The sequence below is a fragment of the Populus alba genome, chromosome 3, assembly GCF_005239225.2.
Source record: "Populus alba chromosome 3, ASM523922v2, whole genome shotgun sequence".
NCBI classification, from domain to species: Eukaryota; Viridiplantae; Streptophyta; class Magnoliopsida; order Malpighiales; family Salicaceae; genus Populus; species Populus alba.
In genome coordinates, this window is record NC_133286.1 from 21,591,174 (window position 1) to 21,609,920 (window position 18,747).

The window sequence follows — 18,747 nt, forward strand, 5'->3', positions numbered from 1 at the left end:
GCTTATTAAAGAAGATTTTTTAGGGTTTTTTTTTTTTGGTTTCTTGATTGCCCACTTGAAGACATGGATTGTGTATCACACGCGCTGATGGGTATCTCTTGTGGGACCTTTTTGAGATGATCACCATGTGTGGTGTGATTGGAAAGTGACCACTGTTGTTTTTGCCTTTATTGTCTTTTTGATTGATTCATAATATGTTTTAGGTGAGTGTTCTTGGAGAGGAGATGGTAGAGTCAATGCATCTCCTCAAAATCAATTACTACTGTTTGTGAAGTCATCGTCCTTACTTACCCTTCTTGTTTTTTATTTTTTTCTCCTAAAATGATAATTGCTTTTAGAGTTATTAAATGAGTGGTCAGATATTGTAATTTTTTTATTTTTTAATGTGTTTTATTTTAAAATATATTAAATTGATATTAAAAATAAAAATAAAAAATATTTTAATATCGTTTTAAATAAAAAATTATTTTTAAAAAACAGCATATATTATAATACCAAAATACATATTAAAATTAACTTGACTAGTTGATTTGGAACTCCACGAACGTAGCTTCAACTAGATTTTAAAAAATTAAAGATATAAAATCGGTGCAATCAATCGATTTGATTAGTCAATAGGGTAAAAACCTATTTTCGTGTTAGTGTTCTTCTTTTCCTTCTTAAGAATTTTGTTGCTTTGCTTCGCTTCATTCCCTAGATACATCATTTGAGGGGTATTTGGTCACAAGCCCCACCATCACATGCTCCCTCTCTTTTCCTTTAATGAGAAAAGATATTCGGAATTCTACTATTAATTATAATTTAAAATATTTTTTACTTATAAATATATATAAAAAAATTATTTAAAAAAAAATATTTTTAAAATCAGCATGTCAAAACAATTTAAAAACATAAAAAAATAATTTTTAATAAAAAAAATTAAAAATTAAAGAAACGTGGTTTCGATCACGTTTCCAGACGGACTCACCTTATGTGGTTTTTTTATATAATAATTGATTTTTATTGATTATCACATAACTCCACCTAGTATATAAAGTGCTGCCAAAAAAAATATATATTAAAGGGAGATATATAGGAAATAAAATAACATATGTGGTAGAAAAAATAAATAGTTTTAAAAAACATTTCAAGGTTATAATGTTTTTGCGTTTTAAAAAATGATTTTTTTAAAAAAATATTTTTTATATTTTTATTTGCTTCAAATTAATATTTTTTAGTGTTTTTAAAAAATATGCTGATATCAAAAAATAATTTAAAAAAAAAATAAAAAAATATTTTGATGTATTTCCGAGTGAAAAGCACTTTGAAAAAAAAAACTATAATCACACTCCCAAACACGCATCTATCCACTTATGTGTTCTTTTAGATCCTCTTAGAGGGTTTTTTTTATATATAATAATTAAATTTTATTAATTATTACAAAAACTCCACCTAGTATATAAAGTTCCGCCAAAAAAAATATTAAAGGGAGATGGAAAAAAAATGACATACATGGTAGAAAAAATAAATAGTTTGTAAAAAATAATAATAATTCAAGGTTACAATATTTTTATATTTCAAAAGCACTTTTTGAAAAAAATTTAAAATTTAAAATTTAAAATTTTTTACTTAGTTTTAAATTAATATTTTTTTTTATGTTTTTATATTATTTTGATTTGCTGATGTCAAAAATAAAAAAAAAATTGATATATTTCTAAATAAAAAACACTTTAAAAAATAACCGCAATCATATTTTTAAAAAAAGCACTAGTTTATCCATTTATGTATTCTTTTAGATCCTTTAAAAAGATTATTTCATGTGTATGGAAACATTGGTGATAACGATTATGATTGTATACTATCTATAAATAGAAGAGAGGGGGGGACATGGTAGTGTGGCCTAGTGACTTTTGAAGTGAAAAGATTATCTTATTAGTTGAATTTATCTGAAGTTAATTATTTAAATGCTTAGTATGCATAGATTATAATCAAAAGTTAATGATGAAAACATTACAATAATAGCAACAATTGATTCGCACCAAGTCTTAGCATATATAAATTGATGAAATGGTAGTAATAATTAGGAAGTTTCATCTCTTTCTAGCACCACTACGAGGATTGCCAAATCTAGCTAATTGAGCTCCTTGTTTTCTTTCATTGGGCTTGGAATCCTCGTCAAGAATCCTTGCTTTGCAACAACGTGTCATGTGTGTTAATTATCACACTTTCTCTTGCTTGAAAGCCCTAGCGCAATCATTAGACCATGCTCTAATATAATCATTGTCATATTCAGGATATTTTACTTTAAAGATTTGTTTGATGACTAGGAAAATGAGGCAAATCTTTGGTTAGGTTATGAGAAATAAGACTTCCTATAAAATTTGTAATCTTTGCATAGATTATTTGTCTTCGATCATATAGTATAGATGTAGATTTAATTTAATTTAACAGTGATGTTTTTTTTAATATTAACATATCAAAACCATGAAAAAATACTAAAACAAATTAATTTAATGATTTTTTAAGTAAAGTAAACTTTTAAAACATACTAAAATATAAAAATTATCACTCTCTCAAATAAATACTACCGTGAAAGTATTTAGTAATAACTAGCTTTGAATTTATAAAAAAAACCCTAACCTATTAATTTGCCGAGACTCTTCAAGATTCTCATAGGGTGCTATATAATAATATAGATCTTGACATAAGCATCAATAATCAAATATACAATGCATGTTTTAAATGATTAAAAAAATGCCATGAAAATACAAAATAAACTATTATTATGATGGCAGAAAATAATAAAAAGGTTTTGGTATTTGTATTTGAAGAGAGAGGGGGCAGAGGCTCTCGCATGCCCCATCACCTCTTCCATCAGTTGTCGTTTTTAACATGTCCCCACGAAATAAATAGATGATACTACTGAATCTCGCTCTCTCTCCCTCTCTCTCTCTCTCTCTACCTCTCCCTCTCCCTCTCTCTCTCCATTGCAATTTCAGCAAGCAACTAACCTGCTATCATTCACAGCACAGACCTTGGTCACTTTTATTGCAACTTTTTAGAAATTTACTTACCCGAATGATGCGTGAATAAAGATGAGAGAAAGGGGAAGGAGCAGTTAATTTCAGAGAGGTGGTGAATCACAAAAGTATGGCATTCATGAGAAAAAAGAAATCTACTGAGTTTCCACGACGAAGTAGTATGATTTCACTTTCACAGATTGTTATTAAAACCCGTATGTGGGTCAAATCAATAATTGGTCGACCCAATATATGTTTTACACTGTATTTAAGTTAAACTAAATGTAATTTAACTCGATTAAACTTAATTATTTAATGGATTAATTTAGGGTTTGTTTAATTCAGTCCAAAACTTATTTTGAATTTCTTTTAAATAATTCAAAGTTAGTAAAGCTTCACGTTAACAGATAATCTTAATTTATGGTTTATACTATATTTAAGTTAAACCAAGTGTGAATTGACTTGATTAAACTTAATTATTTAATGGGTTATCTTACGGTCTATTTAATTTAATCAGAAGCTGCTCTGAAATTTTAAAAAAAATTATAAAATTATATCATTTTATTTTTTAAAAAAAATTCAAAATTCGAAGTTAGTTGAGCTTTGACCCTTTAACACAGTCTTAATTTGATTCATTAGAAAACTATGTTGAAATTGTTTGCAATACAACGATTTTCGAACCCAAAAATCACAGTCGTAAATTCGTAATGGCACGCCGTACGGACCATATGTATTTAAGAAAAAATAATACATTTTATTAGTTATTAATTTCGAAATTTAATTTAGGGCATTAAATTGAAGCAAAACATTAAGGGTATGCTTAGTGATGTGATGTGTGGTTTTTTTTTATTAAAAATATATTAAAACGATATTATTTTTTTATTTTTTATATTAATATATTAAAAAAATAAAAAAATATCTAAAGAAACATTCATAATCAAAAATAAAATAAAAAACAATTTGAAAAATCACTAAATAATGATCTCTCGTTTTACCTTTTCCTTAAAGTAGTGAATGTTTTTGCACAAATGATCATATTCGCGATGAAAGTCATGACTGCCATCATTCCAAGCCAGACAAACACTGACTGACACTTCTCAATCCTCTAAATTAAAATTTAGATTATTTTTATTTTTATATTTTTAAAATGTTTTTTTAATATTATTTTAATATATTTAATGCAACTATCGGTAGAAAAAAACCTTCCTTAAATCACGAATCCAAAAATAAAAGTTTGCGAATTACGTAGGTCCCTTGTCTCAAAATTTATCTCCTTGAGGTTAGTCGGATAAGGCATCGATGGTCTCATAGGTTTTCCTCTCTTTATGGCAAATTGGAAACTCAGGTGGTCTCACAATAAAGTTAATCATCATAATTTTTACGTTCTTTATCTAGTTTTTATTGATGTTGCCATGTTTACATTCTTTGAGCTGCACTGTTTTCTGGTTATATATAGCGTTTAAAAATGCAGTTGTATTCGTATTTTTAATTTTTTTTATATGTTTTCTTTGTTTTGATATGCTAATCTCAAAAAATAATTTTTAAAAAATAAAAAATATTATTTTAATATATTTTAGCATAAAAAATATTTTAAAAAGCAACCGTAACCACACTTTCACATTGAATTATAATATCAAAGTTGTTTTTCATGAATGTTCTATTATAAAACAAAAAATAATATCATAACATATCTCATGGGTCCATAACGACAAATCATGAGGGCATTGAACCCTACGTGATTACCCCCGACTGAATTGTTGTTTTCACTTGTGGAATAGTAGCATTAATACCCCCTTTCAAAATGATTTTAGATTAACAAAAAATTTCATATTCTCTTATCTTAGATTCTCTGCAACAAACCCCTTCTGAAGGTTTTTGAAATCTAGCTTAGGCACTCCTGTTGAAAGGTGTTAACATGAACAGTGACTGGTGTGTTGAAATTGACAACAACTAAAATATTAAAAAAATATATAAAATGCGTTGCTCTTTTCATGTAGCTTTCACCGTGAACATTGAAATACTACAGTGTAAATTAAGATAATGTAATATCGGTTTCATCCTTTCAAGAGGATTTTGGGTGCCTAGCTATGGAGGTAAATTTAGTCATTTTCAAGATATTAATTGGTCATTAAAGAATTGTCGAGGGTGATTATCATATTTTTTTTCTTTACAAGTGTAAAAACAATATGATTATTTACTTGTCCCCTAGCTAAAAAAAAAAATAATTACCAGCAAAGAATGTTTATGTCTTTGTATTTTTTAAAGATTGTTAAATAACCTTTTTGCCCTTACAATAAAAAGATAAAGGAAAGAACTAGGGTGATTTCATCTTTTCATATGGATTTTTTGGTTAAGTGCTGGGATGATAAGGTTTGTTTTGGACATTTTACTTTAATTAAATAATTTTTAAATCAAAAGACAAATGGAGTTTGAAGTTCAAACATCAACGAGTGGGATACATCTACATTATTTAGGCAGCATTGCGGTGTATTCTGGTGGTCAAATATGTTGTTTCGCCGTGTCATTAGAAGCATAGTCTCACTCTCTTCCCTCTCCTGGTGGTGCTTTAAGGATGATTTGTTGTTAGTAGTCGTTTCTTTGTTTTTCTTTCTATTTTCTTTCTCTCCCAACAAAAGTGCGGATTAGTCCTCATTTATGTTTGTTTCTTAATTTAAGTCCTCATGTTTTTTATTGCTTGTTTTAGTCCTTGGCTATTTTGAGAAAGTTTTTAATATTTTCAATTTCGTCCTTTAATTACAATTTTTCATGTGTTATTATTTACGATTCAGTCCTTGTTCTTTTAATTTATGATTTATTTTCCTGTTTTTTTGTTAAAGTTTTTTTTTTTAATTTCATCATTCAATCAAAGTTTATATTATTTTATTTATTTTTATTATCATCCTTATTCTCTTAATTTGTGTTATAGATTTGTTTTATGAGGCTAGTATGATTCATCTATATATTTTATATAGATTGAACTTATTTTTAAAAATAAAAAACATTTATTTTTAACAATATGTTTAATATGTGCAGCCTTGTATATAATTTTTTTCCCTTTAATTTTTGCAATAAATTTTATGTGTGTGTCAATTTTTATTACAAATTGATTTTCATAAATAAATTCATTAGATACAATCAGGTAAATGACTTGTATTCCGATATTAAATATCTTAATCTATATCTATTTCTTGATTTTTCTAATTTTTTTTCATATAGTTAACAACTTTCTCTGTGTTTATTGATATAAATGATTATTAATTTATGCTTTTTTTTTTTAAATATTCTTTTATTACTTTTTAGAAAAGATTAGAGCCGCAACAACTCACTCACGAGTCGAATAACTATTACGATTAACATGATGCTCGCAACATTACTGTGTCATTACAGGCCATGTACTCATGTACGTAAACTTGTATGAGAATTTTTTTTTTGTCGAGTGGAAAAAAATTATTCTTGTAGAGTGAAAAAAAGAAGTTTAATTCGCACTCTTGTTATAAAAAAAAAAAAAGAAAAAAAAAAAAAGATCAAAAGGATATTCCGAGCACATTGGCCCAAATGCTTCAAGAAAGGGATGGCCTGACAGTCGCCCGAAGATTAAAGAAAAAGAGAAAAAGGAGCAGCTCGTTGCTAGGACCACATTGATGGTAACATAAAAGGCTTTCGTCAGTGGATCGGAAAGCATGTTTAAAAGTATAATTACAATTATTTTGTAAAAATATATTTTGTATTGAAATATATTTTTTTATTTTTAAAAATTTATTTTTAAAATCAGTATATTAAAATAATCTAAAATATACTAAAAAATTTAATTTTTAATAAAAATAATAATTAAAATTTTAAGGAAACATGATTTATATTGTGTTCCCAAACGTTCTCATGCAGTTTATTTTATCAGTTTTCATATTTGATGTTTTGAAAAAATAATTTTAAAAAATTATAAATTATAATTTTTTTATAATTAAAATGTTAAACATAGAGTTTTTGAAATTTATGTAAAATTATAGTATGTATTAATTAAATAAATATTTTTTAAATTATAGTCGAAGCAAAACGTAATTCAATCACACTATTAAGATGGTATTTAAGAGTATGGTTATTGTTGTTTTTTAAAGTATTTTTATTTAGAAAAGCATGCTAATAATGCTTTTTTTATTTTTTAAAAATTATTTTTAAGATCAGCACATCAAAATAATTTAAAAACATAAAAAAACATTTCAATTTAAAGCAAAAAATAAAATAATTTTTTTTTTTAAATATTTTTAAAAAGTATTTTCAAACGGTCCTAAACAAGAACGGGGACAAGAAGCTGGCAGAGCCGCAGCCTTGCAAAGTTTTATTTTTTCTGCTGCCTCCTCTTGAATAATTTAATTTTTTTACTTTAAAACTAGTAAATTTTAACTTTTACACCCTAAAAATTCTTTTTTAATTTGGCTGCTCAAACAAGATTTATTGGCTACGCCCTAACCCAAGTCTTGATTTAGCATGAAGTACTTTAATATCTAACGAAATTCTTATCAACAATCTAAATTACTAGATTAAAAGTATAATAATAATAATTATTTTTTAAAGTATTTTTTTATTTTAAAATAATATTTTAAAAATATTTTTTAATATCAAAACAATTTAAAAATAAAAAAATATTTATTTTAAATAAATTAAATTAAATTTTACACCACCTCTGTTTATAACGTAATTTGAGACAGGGGCTTTAATTAATTGAAGACAACACATGGTTGGTGATCGAGTCATGTCTAACGGGCTAAGGAACTACTACGTTATCCTAAATTCACGACGGGAATTGAGCAGCCTAGGGTTTAATGTGCACATTTATCAAAATTGCTTGTAAAGCCTCAAGAAGCTAGTTGGGTCATGGGTTGAACACATTTTATTAGTAGTTTAATTCTAGTTATATATATATATATATATATATATATATATATATATATATATATGTGTGTGTGTGTGTGTGTGTCTTGAAGACTACGTACTCTTGGTCCTGTCCCTAGGTAAATTGTGCATTAATTGCAAGTAATTTTTTACCATGTTTAAATCCAACTATTCCCCAAAAACCGATCACGGAAGAGTGACTCTAAAGATTTTGTTTTTGCCACTAATTCATCATAATTATGATTATCCAAGCTTCAAATCATACTTAATGTATATTACAGGGATGATTAATAAAAATCTTAAAATAGCAAGCAATTATTGGAATTGGTGATTGGAGGGACTTCTATCATATAAATGTTAAAGTTAAGAGTTTAAAATAATTTTGAAATTATAGCTAATTTAATGAATGTATACAACTATTTAATTATCAAAAGGCCAATAATTATATTCTGATATATAAAGTCTTAAAATAATTATATATTACTTTTTAATATTTTATTAGGCTAAAGTTGTTTGAGTTTACAACTTGGATAAATCTATCATTGTCTATTGTTTTATATTTAATTTTTATAGTTTAATCATATAAAATGAAAGTTGAATTTCTAACAGCATAATTATTAAGAATAAAACCACTCTATCATAAAAATTTAAATCACTGATCAATAAATTCTGACGACAACATAGTACACTAATTATATATAATTAAAATGAAGCTAACATCTTTTAGGAGTAACATTTCTGCATTTAATATAGACTGATTTCATTACCGGAACAGGAAGCCTTTTAATCTTAATTATGTCCCCAACCAACTCTTGATTTGTGAGATTGTTAATGGTGGCGAGATACTTGGTTTTTTCCAGCGTTTTTATTTATTTTTATTTTTTTTATTATTAATATAAATAATAAATTAGTTTATATGGAACTCAACTAATTTTTAATAATTTTAAAATTTATAAAATTCAAACTATTAAGATCCGTCTTATGCTTGAAATTGAAATCTTGGCTGCTGTTTTAATATAAACCATCAAACAACCAGACATTTTTCCTGGACCTCCTCTGCATTTTGCCTGTTTCTCTGCACGTGCCATGAAAAGATTAAACCATCGTCTTTCTTTTTCCTTTTCTCCTTCAATTTGCTTTCTATTATCTCGTGCTAAAGTTGCCCTTTTCACTCTAAAGAAAGGCTATTGCTTTTTTTGATTCTTGTGAGTGGGATGAGATTTTGGCCCATCCCTTCGTTTTATGTCTTTATTTTTTATAAATTGCATTGTGAATCAGTGGAAAACAAGAAAAAAATGGATGAGTTTTCAGTACTGGAGTTCTTGGAAGATTCTATTGATAGAAATATTGTTTTTGAGCTGAAAACAATCGAAGGAAACCACCATTACCCATTAATGACATGCTTGGAAGCTCATTAATTTCATGTTTGTTTTCTTTTTGTGTCTCCCTTTTCTTCTTGCATGGAACCGCCTTGTTCCCTTTTTACTGGCTAGTTTGGCCATTAAATTTTCTCGTGTATTATGAAGAAAAAAAAAAAAAAAAAAACTGCTCTCAATTTATAATGCACAGCACACACTCAAAAAAGTATGGATTTTAATTTAAGTTTGAACAATATATGTTTGCCTTGATTAAGCAAGTTTCACAAATGAAAGTCCTTGATAGTAAGGTCGAATTTGAAAAACTTGTGACATGGAATCTGACCATGTTAGGTGTCAATTTGAGTCATGGAAAACATCGACTCCATTAATTTGGATAGATGTGATCTAAATTTAGTCATGTTAATATTATAATTTTTTTTAAATAATAAAACAATATTATTTTAATTAAAGAATATTAATATGAATAAATCTAATTCAAATTCAGTCATGTTAATATTAAAAAAGTCCTAAAAAATAACAGAATAATATTATTTTAATAAAAAAAAATATTAATTTGAGCTAATTCTAACACGACAGTAAAAAAAAAACTAATTGTTTTTTTCAGGGTAGTATCAAAATACCAAGTTAACGAGAAAGTAGATGCATATTTCTTGCCATTACCACTGTAGCTTAATAAATACAATTTTTTTCCGATTAAGTTTTTTAATTCTAGTTGAAACTTCACTTACAGATTAAAAATTCTAAGAGAATGTCAAGAATCTTGTTTAGCCACCAAGACTCCTTGGCTGGTGCATGCCAACTAATACCTCCAAGGAAGTTTTCTCTTGGGCTCCAAAAAGTTAAGAAATAATGAGTTGGGACCCCATTTCTCAACTGAGTAGGAACCTTTCTTTTCGAGTTTCCACGCCGGTGTCTGCTCCTATTTTGAAAATTTGTAATGTTTTTGGCCTCGGGGAGCCGATCAGTGATCCATTCACGGTGGCAATTCATCAATCAATCAATTGATTTTGGAAAAAAGAATTACGATGAGCTTCCCCCTCTCTAGTCTTTACTAATGAGATATTTGCGTGGTTTTTTTTTTTTAATGTAAATTGAAGTTAAATATTATTGTGAACTGATTAAATATTATTATTCATTAAAATTATTATCTTAGTTTATAAAATTAAAATATTAATTAGATGAAATTTAAAGAATAATTTTATGCTCTCTAATATACACTACTAAATGAAAGAGTTTTGTAATCGAAACTTGTAAAAAAAAAAAAAAAACCAGTACTTAATTTATGTTGAAATTTATTTAATTCATTTAGAAGAATGAGATAAGTAGGAATCAAATTTGAAATTTTTTAGTTATCAAAATCTTTATACCATGCAAAAAAAATAAATCTCAATCTAAAATCTTAAATGAACTTTAATAAATAATTTTATATTATGAGAACTTGGAAGAACAATATAAAAAAGATCTCAATTTCAAATTGTAAGAAAAAAAAAAAAGTTTGCACAATTTATGGTATCACTCACGAAGAATCCCTGTATAGTTTTCACCCAACAAGAATTAACTTGGAACTAACTATTGTGAAAAATGTGATCATATTCCACTAATTATAGCCTATGATAGAAAATGAGAAGAAGGGCCGTATAAGGGTGAGTGGAGATCATCATCAAAGTGACAAATAAACTTGTCCTATGCGCATACAACGTCCATTTCATTGATCACCGGAAAATAAAACTTTATAACAAGGGAGATGGTACCGGTACCGTCCACATAATAAATATAATAATTACTTTATAATTTTGATATATAAATTATTTGATTATTATCAACTACCCTAATGTTTGAGTATATATATATATATATGTGTGTGTGTGTCTAGGCCCCATAAAAGAGGTGCCAAATTTTTGACGTGCATGATTGATTTTTGCTTCTTTTATTGACCCTACTCCTCACTGATTGTAGTCATCTAATAGAGAGAGATAGAGAGAGCAAAGAAGCTTCCCTCCTATCATTATAAATAAAATGATTTAATGTTTTTTTTATATTGATTGATACTGCTGTGGTATCGTTTTCGGTTTCAAAATCCCTTTATTTGACTTTTAATTTTTTTTTTAAGATGATCGTTGTTTTTAAAAATAAAAAATAAAATGTAGTTTAAATCATTTAAAATAGAATAAAATCATTTGTGAAACAATTAATAACATTATATTTTGAAATCTCATCTTAAAACTTAAATTATTGGGTTAAAATGATTCTTTGACATGATATCAAAGTTTTAATAATCAAATAATCACGAGTTTAAATCTCGTAATTTTTTATTTATTTGATAAAAATTAAATACAAGTTAAAATAAACATATATAAGTTTCGAGTTTAAAGAATTTTATTTGAGGGAGTATGTTAAAAAATAATATATTTTAAAATTTTATCTAATAATTTAAAAATATTAAATTAAAATGGGTTTTTTTTTTGACACTTCTAACCTATTTCAAGTCTACGAGGCAAAATCTTGATGCAAAGCACTAAAGTTTGCTCAAACACGCCTCATCGTCTCTACAATGCAACTCGAAGAAGATCTCTTCAATCCGCTTTATTAGAAATAAAGCCAAAATGGTGCCATTTATTCAAATTCTTGGACTTACTACCTAGCACTAGAGGACGCATTTGGCAAAGTTAATTATATCTCCCATGTGGTGGCATGTCCTGTTCTAACAAACCCACCCTTTTCAGTTCTGTAGTCAATTACCTTTATTTTGATTAATATATATATATATATATATATATATATATATATGTTAATTATGTGTTTGTCTACGTGATCAATCAATTGTTTGTGTTTTAATTGTGATTGTATATATAAAAAATATTATATTATTTTACACAACTAATCATTGTTTAAAACATTTTAAAACACATGAAATTTTTTCTATTAGTTTTTTGGTTATCGCTACCGACCTACAAATCATAGCAACCTAAGGAAATCCAAATTTTATCGCCGTTTGAATTCTTACATAAAATTAAGAAAGTACAATTAATTACATGTTATGTGATATGTTTTCAAATCACTTTTTTAATTATAGTTTAAAATATTTTATATTATTCTCTAATAAAATATTATATATTTTTTGCATGACTAACCATCTTTAAAACACTTTAAAAACACAATGTAATTTTTTCTTATTAGTTTTTATGTTGTCCCTACTAATCTACAAATTAGAGCAAACTAGGGAGATCCAAATTTTATTCCCATTTGAATTCTTACATGAAATTAAAAACATAGAATTAATTGCATGTTATATGATATGTTTTCCAATCACTTTCTATTATTACCCTGCTTTTGGACGTTAATAAAAAAAAGCGAGCTAGAATTAAGTATTGAGAGTGTAATAGAAAAATCAAATAAATAAAAACACAATAGTCTTGAGAAATTCCAAGATAATAATAAAAATTGATAAATTTCTTGATACAAGAAAGAGTAATGTATTTCAGATAATCTAAAATATTAAACACACATTGTTTTCACTATCAACACCTTTCGTAACGCAGCTCGATTCATGCATCTCTATTACAACGTACATCATTTTTAATCCAGCTATAAAAGCAAGTGATCAAGGCAGAAATATTTAATCATTCTCTCCTTTTCCTTTGACGACAAAATGCCCAAATATTGAAGCCACGTTTTGGCTTATCCCACCTTCCCTGTTATGAATTGACAGGGATAGAGTTTGTGTTTGAAACGGTCAACAAAAGGGAATTAACATAAAATTCACGAGGAACCCCTTCTACATTAAAATTAAAAAAAAAAGTGAAGCAGAAATCTTTTTGTTTTTATGTTTTAAAAGTGTTTTAAAAAAAAATTAATTTTTTTTATATTTTTTTACTTTAAATTAATAAATTTTTTAATGTTTTTAAATTATTTTGATATACTGATTTTAAAAATAAAAAATATTTTAATATAGATAGCAACAAGACGAGTGCTAATAGTGCTCCCCTCTTTCTCATATGCTAATTTGTTGATACGCTGTTTTCACTAGTTGTTTCAACTCCTATCAAGCATTAAGATGACGTTTTATCTTGATAAAAAAAATAAGAACAATAATATATTTAGTTGAAAAGACACAAACAAAAATAAAAATATTTTTGAATATTTTTATATTTAATGTCTCAATTTTTTAATCTCAAAACAGTAACCAAACTATGCTAAAATAACACATCTACTCTTACTACTATTAAAGAAACGAGTACACTAATTAAAAGATGGAATAAGTAAAGCATTATCTAATCGGGAGGCTAAGGAAATTAAATGGCCGTAAACCTAGCTGATAGCTCAACAATAACCACCTCTATGCGTGCACGAAAGGATATGGATAGGCTTGTATTAGGGATAGTAGCCTAAAGTTTAACATTTTTTTACCTGTTTTTTTTTTTTTTTATTTTATGAACTGAGAAATTGCATCAATATTCGAGTGAGAGAGATTTTACATTTAGAAGTTTGGAACCAAACTACCTCGGCAGGGAGAATCTCTGCACTGAATCATGGGAGGGAAACAGACAACCATGCAAAGATATGGTGAAAGAACAGTGATCAAATTGGAGAAAAAAAAAAAAAAAAAAAACAGCCAGAGAACAAGATAAGGAAGAGGGGCAGGAAAAGCCATGTGCCTCTGAGTTTCATATAATGTAAAATGTCTAACCTGATTTTTATGGGACAAGCATTTTCATGAAATGAATATCATGTGGGGTCAACACGACATGAATAATCAATACATGGATTTAAGTCACAGGGAGATGTGGCTTCGTGGATGTGACTCTGCACTGGTGCATTTGTCTGCTGAGATGGTGATGATACCTCTGATCCCAGGGTTTATTAATGTTGCTTCAACTCTTTACAAATCGTTTGTCAGTGGTTAATTATTTAGCAGTAGGGCACCACCAAGTTGCTCATGTTTCTTAACATTACACAGACATTTTGTTAACCAGGAAACAACAAACAAGATCGTGGAGGGTATCTTTAAAACCTGACAAGATCGTGCAGGTATTAAATAGTGACATTCACTGCTCTGATCCCATCTGTGATTCCGTCAATCTGCTTGGAATCCCCTTCCATACCTATAGAAAGCGGCCCAAGTTGTTTTCCTCTCCCAATTGAACTTGTACAAGGCCATTTTGTGCAGATGAAACTGACCCATCTCGAAGAAACTAGTCCAACATCCATCCTGGTTTGCCCTAGGACTAGCCTAGCCTTACAGTTGAACCTTGTGGGCTGTCGAACCTATAGTCCATTGTTTCATCCGAATTTCAGCCCTGTGAGCCTCTGAGTGTTGAATGTAGTTAAAATTTAGAGCAGTAGAATACCGTCCATTGCTATCCCCACTCTCTGCCATTAATGTCTTCATTTTCTCTACCCTCGTATCTGCTTTGCAGTTGCCGCAGTTTTGAATTAGCTTTCATTTATCTTACTGGTGACTTGGTTTTGTAGTTAGTGTTGAATCAGTAGGCACCCTAGCGCAAAGGAGTAGCTGCTCTTGCAGATTTTGATCTAGTTCAAGGATCCAGGGGCTTAGTTTTAACCTTCTACTGCATTTGTTATGAATTACTGTGGACATGTATCACGATGCTAAATATCTCACTCATTTCATCAAGCAGAGGATGCCAGCCTCTGCATCATAGCAATCGAGGAGCATGCTCTATTAACTACCTGTACAATTTTACTTCAACCATTCAAACTTCCTAAAGAACAGACCAAGAGAGAAGCAAAACATAGAAAAAAGCAAAGGAAAGTTGGTGTGGATGAAATAAGATGACAGTGATTGAAATCAGATAAAAGCATCAACTTTTTGAAGGGGAGACTAAAAGAGATGTGAAGGAAGGTACAAAACAAGCATGCATATACCATTTTCACAACCATCACAGATTCACAATGTGGAAATCACAGAATGGAGTAGTTAAATGTTGCAATAAAGCATGTACTTAAATAGAATGACTGTCCCTGGCGTGTCTAGCTACCACTTCAAAATCCAAAACGGAGAGTTCTTTGTGGCAATTGTTTAAGGCCTTAAGCATAGATCAAGTTCCAAACTAGCAGGAAAAATCCACAAATGTATAGAACACTAATCAAAATAGATATTTTCAATAGCAAAATAAGCAGAAACCGAATCAAGCTCAAGCTATAGTTATTTCAGCCAATGGACGATGACTATTTCTACCAAGAGGAGTAAACTAATAAGAACTTTTCCACATCTTTGCGCTATCATTAAGAGAGAACAACAGGAAAGTAATATTTGCAATCTAATTCATCGTACAATCTATTCAGATAATCAAAACAAAAGACGGTAACAGTCCTTTTTGGCTGAAGTTGTATTAAGCGCAACCCGTATATATGACTCTGTGGGGCACTCAACAATCTAAGTCCTATATCCTTATTAGTATACACAAGATCATTATTCCCAACTTCAACATATCTTGATGCAGTAAGATCAAAAGAGCTGAAGAGCTTACAGATATTGTCTTTCACTCTGGTTATTGAGCTTGAGAGGCAGATGGCACGAAGGCTTCCATCATGTCCATTGCATGCCCTTCAGCATTTGCTGTATTATTTGTGTTAGCTTGACAATTTACTATTGTAGAGGTATGGAAGCATGGTAAATCTGCCTGACACTGTAGATTCATTAGACCACCAGTGGACCGCGCTCCACAATCGCCTTCCTTCAAAACAGAGGTGGTGCTGCACTGGTTTTGGAATGGAAAAACACCCAACTCAGTGTCGATCTTTCCCCTCAGGTCCACCAGAATGCTTCTTAGCCTCAAAACCTCGGCTTCAAGAATTGCCTGCCGTTGTATTTTCCTCACCAGCTGCTGGTTCAATAAATGCAATTTCTTTACTTCCTCTTCTAAGTAAGCCGTATGTGCCTTCTTCTTTTCCCTATACTTTCGAACTGCTTCCCTATTTCCTGCTGGCCTTTTTCTTGAATGCTCTCTATTGTCTGGGTTATCATCTTCTTCAGAAGCAATGACTTGGGTGTGTGTGTGGTAGCATGTATGTGTATGGATTGCATCGGGGCCAGGAGGGTTGCAAGTGTGAGTGTGAGTACATGTTCTCGTATTCTTCAATAATTCATCAAGAAGTGAATCCACAGACCCAGAACACTGCAAACTTCCAGAAGCACCGGGATCCGGCAACAAAACATGATCCGAAACCTCTACCTCCCCATCATCCATTTTATAATCTTTCATTCATTCCTCCAAACAACATGTACTTTCAGTCAGGCACCTCAAAAAATAGGAAATCAGTACGACCAAAATATCCAACTTTTCTTTGATCAATCACCTCGACTGCTCTAACAAAGCAATAAACCTAACGCAAAATCGAACAACTTAAGCTTATAATGAACTAAAATCACCAACTTGTAACATAAAAGTGGGATTGCAATTTGCATGATTACTACCACCTTAAGAATATATGCAAAGGCAGAGTCCATACACAGAACATAACATTATAGCTTTCCACAATCTAAATTGTCATAGTCACCAAAAAATTGAACAGCCCTTTTAACATTTCAAACCAATACGCAGAATCAAACCCCAAACTCAGCAAAAAGCTTTGGAGGATGAATTCATCCCAACAACAAAAGCAGCTTTCTTTCAACAATTTAAAGAAAACCCAGATGGAGATTCTTTACAAGAATATAAAATAAAGCATAAAGAAAAGATCTTGACATTGAAATCATTCAACAACAGAAGATAATCCAATAATCTTAAGCTTCAACTAGACAAGTGGTAGTACATAAAGAACATGATTTTACAGTGCAAGAATATCAACAAAAGCAAGAAACTGTGTTAGAGAGAGATGGAGAGTTATTACCTGATCTAAGTGAAGATTCCGAGAGTAACAAGAAGCATCTCTCATATTCTTCTCCATGCTTCCATTTTGTTTGTCAACTTGCGTAGAATTTGTCGAACGGCAAATAGTTTTTTCCCACTTTGTGCATCCTCATTGGTTGATTGACAACTGCCCTGTTATCTTGTGGACACAAATTGAGCTGCACAAAATAAAGAAAGCATTGAGAGATGTAATGAATTTCAAAGAATGTTGAGATTGATGGATAGTTTGGTGTCATTTTCGTTGTACCAACAATTTTTGATTAATTTTTTCCATACCCAAAGTCATTGCTCCTTACTTAATATTTTAGAGAGCTACACTATATATTCAGCAATCTGTGATTCTTGCATGTATTCCCATTTTTCCTCGAGTTATTAAAAAATAAATAAATGTGAATAAGAAATATTTCATAAATACATCAACAATTTAGATATTTTATTATTCTACTGTAATTTAGATATTTTATTATTATACTATAATAAATGTTTTTAAATAATTTACGTGTTAATTTTTTTATAATTTACTGTTTTTTTGGTAATGGTTTTCAATCTATTTTTTAAAATATTTTATTTGAAAAAATATCAAAATTGATTTTTAAATGTTTTTTTTTTATAATTTTAATGTGCTAATTTTAAAAATAAAAAAATTATAAAAAATGTGTACTTTCAATTGAAAACATTATAAATATTAATAAACACACCAAATATAAAAATCAACACGAATTTTGAAATTTAATTAAGAAAAGACTTTGTCTCGGTTAAAAAAATAATCCAAAAAACTATATATATATATATATATATATATATATTTCTATCCCAATTTTATCTGGAAAGAAAGAAAAATTGCCAATCCAGTAAATCTCCTCAACTTCAAAAGGTTATCTCAGTACGTGAGTAATTTTTTTTTATATGTAAAAAGAAGCTGATCATAGCTTTTGGTGTTGTTATCGGAGATTATTTTCCTTATATTCACTTAACTTCTATTTTCATCTCAATCTGATATTTCATAGCAGGTTAGTTAACAAGATTTATTAGCAAACATCTCAAATTTTATCGGAGAATTTTTGTCAAGTTTAATTACAATAAATCTCTTGGGATATGGTGTTATTTAAATCAATTCCTAAACTTCATAGTATTTAAGGCCTGAATTAACCCTGCTGCTGAAGAAGAATCAAGATAGGCGAATTCTTTCTATCAAACCATTTCTAGAATAAATAGTCGATTGCAAAAAATAAAATAAAATTTAGGGAGTTAATTGAAAAAAACTTTAGGAGAACAGATCACAATGATTTTCTTTTAGGTAGTTAGTTGTTAATTACTCAAGAATCTAGAGGCAGAGAGTAGTTTTGTTATCTTATTTTATCAAGAAAAGTATGAAAATGGCCACTCTACAAAGATTCCCAAATGGTCCATTGGCTCAAAACATGTCATCCATGGGCTTGGTGTCGACAGAGATGGGTATAGCGGGAAAGGGACCTCAGGCCACCGAAGCATGAAAATGCAAAACGGTCTCAATCTCGAGTACAAGAGACCAGAGATCCATCCTTGTTGATTTAAATCTAAGAAAACAAGCAGGAGGGTAATTTGTGGAGATCACCAAGGACAGATTTC

At 29.0% G+C, this 18,747-nt stretch overlaps 1 protein-coding gene across 3 annotated transcripts; it reads right to left on the minus strand.

The window, feature by feature from the left end:
• Positions 1 to 13,890: 13,890 nt before the first annotated feature.
• Positions 13,891 to 17,332, minus strand: LOC118054319 (basic leucine zipper 23). Of its 3 annotated transcripts, none has more exons than XM_035065849.2 (2): positions 15,757 to 17,113; positions 13,891 to 14,917 (listed from the first exon to the last, which is right to left on the minus strand). In XM_035065849.2, the coding sequence occupies exon 1, from the start codon at positions 16,489 to 16,491 to the stop codon at positions 15,778 to 15,780; it is 714 nt and encodes a 237-aa protein (XP_034921740.1). In that variant the 5' UTR covers positions 16,492 to 17,113; the 3' UTR covers positions 13,891 to 14,917; positions 15,757 to 15,777. The 3 variants fall into 3 exon arrangements, with proteins under 3 accessions (XP_034921740.1, XP_034921739.1, XP_034921741.1); XM_035065848.2 differs by having other exon boundaries at positions 13,891 to 14,956; XM_035065850.2 differs by lacking the exon at positions 13,891 to 14,917 and adding an exon at positions 17,120 to 17,332 and having other exon boundaries at positions 15,512 to 16,612.
• Between the last annotated feature and the right edge of the window lie 1,415 nt (positions 17,333 to 18,747).